Source organism: Eurytemora carolleeae, unplaced genomic scaffold, assembly GCF_000591075.1.
Source record: "Eurytemora carolleeae unplaced genomic scaffold, Eaff_2.0 scaffold1291, whole genome shotgun sequence".
In the NCBI taxonomy this organism is placed as follows: Eukaryota; Metazoa; Arthropoda; class Copepoda; order Calanoida; family Temoridae; genus Eurytemora; species Eurytemora carolleeae.
Genome location: NW_019397371.1, coordinates 73958 through 80597, shown reverse-complemented (window position 1 = coordinate 80597; position 6640 = coordinate 73958). Strand labels below are relative to the sequence as shown.

The 6640-nt window shown below is 32.3% G+C and overlaps 1 protein-coding gene across 3 annotated transcripts in view; it reads left to right on the top strand.

The window, feature by feature from the left end:
* LOC111713814 (uncharacterized) overlaps positions 1-4789 on the top strand; it is a 7705-nt gene extending 2916 nt beyond the window's left edge. For all 3 annotated transcript variants that reach the window (XM_023488758.1, XM_023488759.1, XM_023488757.1), the window contains exons 2-8: positions 318-405; positions 954-1070; positions 2210-2278; positions 2737-2789; positions 4035-4142; positions 4528-4617; positions 4673-4789. In XM_023488758.1, the coding sequence (XP_023344526.1) occupies positions 318-405; positions 954-1070; positions 2210-2278; positions 2737-2789; positions 4035-4142; positions 4528-4617; positions 4673-4730 (583 nt within the window). In that variant the 3' untranslated portion in view covers positions 4731-4789. The remainder of the gene's footprint in view (positions 1-317; positions 406-953; positions 1071-2209; positions 2279-2736; positions 2790-4034; positions 4143-4527; positions 4618-4672) is intronic.
* Positions 4790-6640: the final 1851 nt, after the last annotated feature.

The window sequence follows — 6640 nt, the reverse complement described above, 5'->3', positions numbered from 1 at the left end:
TGAAAAAATCCAAACATGCCCATCACTACCTTTTTATAGAAGTTGAAACCGTCCTCGCCCAGAATGGAATCAGAACTAAAAATACCAGTAATTCATTTATTTTATCCTTGGGCCTCAGAAGAATTCAAAGTTTCCCATATAAATATTATTGTTCCTAGTATTGTAGACAAATTTATAAGGATTTATGAACGTCTGATAGATATCAAGTGAATCCTAAAAACAAAAAAGATTCTCTATAATACTGCACTCTTAGCTCAACTACGATGTCTAGCCTGTCACTCCCTTTATGAAAATTTCCAAAACTATACCTGTTGTAGTTTGGTGAACGCCATATTCTGCTTTATCGCTGTGTACTTTAACGTAAAGAACAGACCTCATCACACCATTTCAAGGGAGGAGGCTAAGGTAAATTTTTCTATCTATCTATCTATCTATCTATCTATCTATCCATCTATCCATCCATCTATCTATCTATCTATCTATCCATATAAAATGTAAACCAAAATCCGTTTCACGTATCTATCTTACTATCTATCTATCTATATATCTATCTATCTATCTATCTTTCTATTTATCTATTTATCTTACTATCTATCTATTAATATTTGTATGGAAAATAACTTGATTTATACTTTTTACAAGATTTTCCAATTACAAATTTCCTGTAATCATTTATATGTAATATGTTAGTTTTCATACACAGAAAATGTAGAAACAATATTTTCAGATTTTAAGAAATGAAAGTACTCTCCACAAGGCGTATTTAATTGAAGCAAGAGAGTATGTTCTCTTGGTTGGTTGGACTTGCGATCGCCATCGGTTGAATTAAAAGAGATGTGAATTACCCGCCATCTTGCATTTGTTGTTTTCAATCAAATTTTGTCAGAGAGTTCGCAAGATTTTTTCAACGCTTGATATACTAGGCTGAAATTATTGAGTTAATTGTCCTCCAGGAGATGCTGAAGAGACTGGAGGTTGCTGTTCCGGAGGTGAGGTTGCAGTTCTACAGTATTAACGCGGTCAAGTATGAACACCAGTTTATGCCGGAGGATTGGTTTGATGAACCTCAGGTAACTGTCAGTCGAACAGAACAGATTCAACTTTTTTTCCACTTCGTTCGTTTTTTTTCAATCGTTGAAAGAAAAATTGATTTTGTTCGTTCTCAAAATTATCGTTAATTTTCCATCTATTTCGTTCCTTTTTTCACTGAAGGATTGAACACTAAAATTGTTCGTTCATTAAAATAGTTCGTTCAGTAATAAAAGAGAGCTTTATCAAGTCTTTTGGAAAATTCGTTTGTTTAGTTCGTTTAGTAAACAAAATTATCGTTTTTAATTCCTGATGACCTATGCTCATCTCTAGTCAGTCTCTAGTCGGTCAGTTCGACAATCAGACTCCATGTCAGTATACAATGTACAGGGTGTCCAAGAAACTTGAGATTTTATTATTTTCCTGACAAATCGGTACAATTTCTACTAACCTTCTATCTTAAGATTTAGGTGCCTGCAATTCACACTGATACCTTTTAAACCTTTGTCTGAGTATATGGATGGAGATGTCCTTGTTTTTAACTTTCGTTTCTTTATTAAAGTTACTTGCAGAAATATTCAGCAGTATGAATTTGCAATGCACAATGTCAAAGAGTGTTCAAAATGCTTCATCTATAAAATGAGTTTTTCCAAAATGTGTTTTTAACTTTAAGTATCTCCAAAGATTTTGTCAATTTTGATCTTATATATCTGATGAATTTAAATGTGAACCAAAAAAACTGAATTCTCAACTTTGAAGGTAGAAAAACTTGCAACCTTACAATTCCCCTGCTAACATTAATCTTAACGTATGAATATTGCACAATTTTTCTTAGAAGTACAATTAACCTTATTTTTCAATAAAGTACGAACGGTACAATTGTAGATATATAAAAATAAAGGGACTTTATGACAACATTTTAGTGCCCCTCCATTTAACGATTCTCAATAGTACACTCTTAAGTGTAGAATTCCGAAATTTCCTTTATTTGTTAGCTGCAGCATAAATCCGCAATCACTATCTAAAAACAAGGGATATTTTATCAATTTTGATCAGAAAAAGGGGGTTACATGGAGCCGTTAGATATGTACAGTGTACACTTTGAATTAAGTGCTACTTAAAATTTCGTCTACAGTGTCTTTAAGCAATAACCATAAAAAAGTTTAATAATTTCTCCCAGGAAAACTATCTTCAGCTGGAGAAACTGTTAGATGAGAACTCAGAGTTTGTTGCCCTGCTCAAACTAGAGGTTAGTTTCCTACTCTAACTAGAGGTTAGTTTCCTACTACTCAAACTAGAGGTTAGTTTCCTACTCAAACTAGAGGTTAGTTTCCTACTCAAACTAGAGGTTAGTTTCCTACTCAAACTAGAGGTTAGTTTCCTACTCAAACTAGAGGTTAGTTTCCTACTCAAACTAGAGGTTAGTTTCCTACTCAAACTAGAGGTTAGTTTCCTACTCAAACTAGAGGTTAGTTTCCTACTCAAACTAGAGGTTAGTTTCCTATCAAACTAGAGGTTAGTTTCCTACTCAAACTAGAGGTTAGTTGCAATATTTAACAATATTTCTAAAATATGCAAAAAAAATAATATCTTAAAATCATTATAAAGAGGACAAAATACGAGATTTTGGGAATATTTTATTACATTAGAGTTAAACATTTTTATGTTGTTTTAGTTACGGGTATTAGTAACTCTGTATATTTCAAGGTTCGTCCATCAGAAAATAAGAATGCCGAGGAGTATAGAATGGTTCTTTACAGGTCAGTCACGCTAAACTAAAGTAAATTTCCCGCAACATTGGAATCTTACAGGGTGACCTATAAAACAGGGATTAGCGTTTTTAAGCCTTTAATAATCTTTTCTAATGACTGAAAAGAGTGCGCTATAGTTTGTCGTTTTTAATTTTGAAAGGGGTCTTTAAAGTAATATTTTGTCGTTTAATGGTTTTGTTTAGCACATTTTCGAGTCATTTCAAAATTCCTTGATTTTTGGGTCACCCTGTATATGTCTCAATTTGAACACATTTTATCAAGAAGCTATTGGGAAAAACAAAATTTTTTTTTATTTCTAACATTTACGCCATGGATAGATTTGCTTTTCTCATGATAATCAAGACTGGAGGAGCTACGAGCTCACAAAGTCTTATCAGTAATCTATACATATAAAGTTGTTATCTCTGTTTGTCTATCCAATTATAACCTGGGAACCACTGGACCGATTTGCTTCCTTTGATTAGGAAACTTGGGAAACCCACGGGATTGTTATTAGTTTGGTTTTTAATTTAAGTTGATTGCTTTTACTGTTAACGGAAAACATAGCTAAAATCATAATTTACGACTAGGATCGCACCCCGGACTAACTATTCGGTTACTTTTATTTGAAATTAAACTTGTTTTTGTTTTTATTTCAATCATCTTTAAACTTACGGATGTGTTTATTTAATATTTTTTCATTCAAAGCGTATATGCCAACAAATAAGTATTTTAGAAAAAAGGCTAAAAATGGGTAAAATGGGTATTACTCCCCTGGGCAACGCTGGGTTCCCAAGCTAGTGTTGTACAATAACGAAGCGTCTTATTATTAGTGAATCCTCATTAGTACGTCCTTAATAGTAGAGCATCCTTATTATTAGAGCATCCTCATTAGAGCGTCCTTATTATTAGGGCATCCTTATTATTAGAGCATCCTCCTTAGTGCCTCCTTATTATTTGAATATAATAATTTGTATGGTTTGTGGAGAAAGGTTTTCTTTTAATCAATTGGGTTTCAGGTTATTATTTGAACAACTGGCTCTTTATAATGAATTACTCACAAGATTGGAAACCCGACTTTGTCTGGAAACTCTGATTTCTCTATGAAAGTCAACCATCTCAACTTGGAATTTAAAAACAATTCTACCGAGTTCACTTGATGCAAATCTGGGCTTCATGAGTTATGATCGGACATCCATACAAACTACTTTACGTACTTCATTTATATAGATGAAAGAACAGACATTTTTCCAGGTTTGCAGAGAAGTGTTCCTTCAATATGAACAATATCCAGATTCTTAGTATTGTAGAAAAACAAGTTCCAGCTTTATCCATAGCACTCACTAGCCACCATTCTACTAGGTCAGATGATGATGTGATTATGATGTTGATGATGATAATAATAAGGATAATGATGTTGATAATGATAATGATAATGATAATGATGTTGATAATGATAATGATGTTAATAATGATAATGATAATGATGATAATGATGAAAATGATAATGATGTTGATAATAATAATGATAATGATAATGATAATTATAATGATAATGATAATGATAATGATAATGATAATGATAATGATAATGATAATGATAATGATAATGATAATGATAATGATGATAATGATGTTGATGATGATAATGATAACTATAATGGTTGATAATGATGATGGATGATAGACGACGATGACGACTTCGACGATGATGATGATGATGATGATGATGATGATGATGATGTAGGTTACTAATCGTAAATGATCCTGAGCAAAAGCAAAGCCGCTTCTCCTGGATTTTCACCAACATACTCTGCCCTTATTTCGGAACCTTCAGGTAAACAAAATATAATCTTTACCATTTTATTTTAATTAAGTAAATTTTATTTCAGAAATTTCCTTCTGAAAGATCAATGCATAAGACTCAGCGTAGTGAAAACTCTGAAATAAGTCTTCCATGGAGAAAACTTCAATAGTGTCAAATAAAAAACTAAAATTTTTTTCTGAAACTTGCTTATTGATATTTAAAATGATGAAAGTGAATATGTGAGTATACGCTGTTTACCTTAAAAGACTTTATAGCTTTTTGTTAATTCGATTTTAAAATGTTCAGAGCTGAAAACTTTAGAATGCGATATCCTTAATCCCGATCCTTAATCTCGAGATTAAGAAAAAGAGAGGATCAAGCATTATTCCCGATATCCACTATTTAAAAGTTCCCAGCTCAGAAAAATGATGAATAAATGGTGAAAATATTTGAATTATGTTTATGATCAAATTATGTTTCAGATTACGCAATTGTAAATTTTTTTACTTTTCTTGGGAGGTAAGAAGTGAGAGAGAGCCCCCCCCCCCCACCTAGATCAGTGAAATCTATGGTTTCCAGGTGGCTTTTGAGCCCCAAATCCCAACGGGATTTTCAAAAGGGGGTTCAAAGAGTATGTAGTATTGGATCCAGTTTGGAAGATTGTTGTAACTTGGGCATCAAAACTAGCAAGTTTAAATTAGATTAAATCTTAGTAATGTTAAATTAAATTAAATTAATGTTAAAGTGAAAATTCTTAATAATAGTACTCAAAACCATTTTAATACCAGTGAATTTGATGTTTTGTATAGTAAACAGAAAAATTAAAGTTTTTAACCTAAACTTTTTCTATATTTGATGACAATGAATGTTGATAATTTTAATATTACTTCTCATTTTCGGTTGAATTTTTATATGCAACGTGCATAGATCTAAAGTTGGATTAGTTTTTAGTAAAACTAAGAAACCCGTTTTGAAATTAACCGTTTTAAGACTTCTGTTCACTCTATACAATTGCAGTATGTTTAAACAAAAAATGAGGCAATAAGATTCTGCAAAAGTTAAGGAATTTGAATGCGTATTTAAACAGCCATGCTTACTGCTTAGTTTAACCACTTCTAGCTACTCGATCAGAAAGTCTTACAAGATTATTCAAAAATGTTTTTATTTGATAGTACTGAAGGTACAGCTTGAGTAACTAACTGTATTGGGAGCTAAATACATAATTTCTGAAAATTATAAATGATAATTTATCTTAATTCTCCGAGAGAAGATTATACAAAGTAACTTACTGTGGGGTGGGTGGGGGTGCATATATATTGGATCGTTGCACCCTCCTTTATGAAGAAATGGGGGTTCACCTGACCCCTCCCCCCCCGAGCTACGGGCCTGGTTTGAACATGTTGAAAAGATGAAATATTTTTGTTTAACCGATGTTCCATGAGGTCGTCTTGCATCGTGAAAAGATTGTGAAAATACAGAAAGATTATTCGTATAATAGGTGGCAATTAGAATTCGTTTCAAACAGATCAGCTGTAGTGTATATACATCACTGGTGACAATTCGGTTTTCAGTTTCAGACAAAATTGTAAATTATTATTTAGATAATTATAATTTTAGACTTAAAGACACTGTAAGCGTAATTGTAAGTGAGGGTGACCCTCCATGCAAAGTTAGCAAGTGCAGATTTACAACAGCATTCTTTATCTGATAAAGAATATGGAAATCGGGAATTGCCATCTTTGTATGGAAGGTTACCTGAAATTACGCTTACAGTCCCTTTAAGTCTTTAACTTAGAGGAATTTGTGCAATTTTATTTGTTCTTTATTTTGAAATCCTTGACTGAATTCTATTTGTCACCTATTGAACTCTATTATCTATTTCGGGGAAATAAATACATACAGGGTTATCCACAAAGGATGAGACTTCAATGACGACCTGAAATTGTTTAGTTCTGAAGATCTAAAGGTTAGATTTTGTCTTCTACCTCGATTATAATCTTTAATGAGTGCATTGAATAATTTGCATAAGAACTCAAAACGTTTAAAGCCCTTG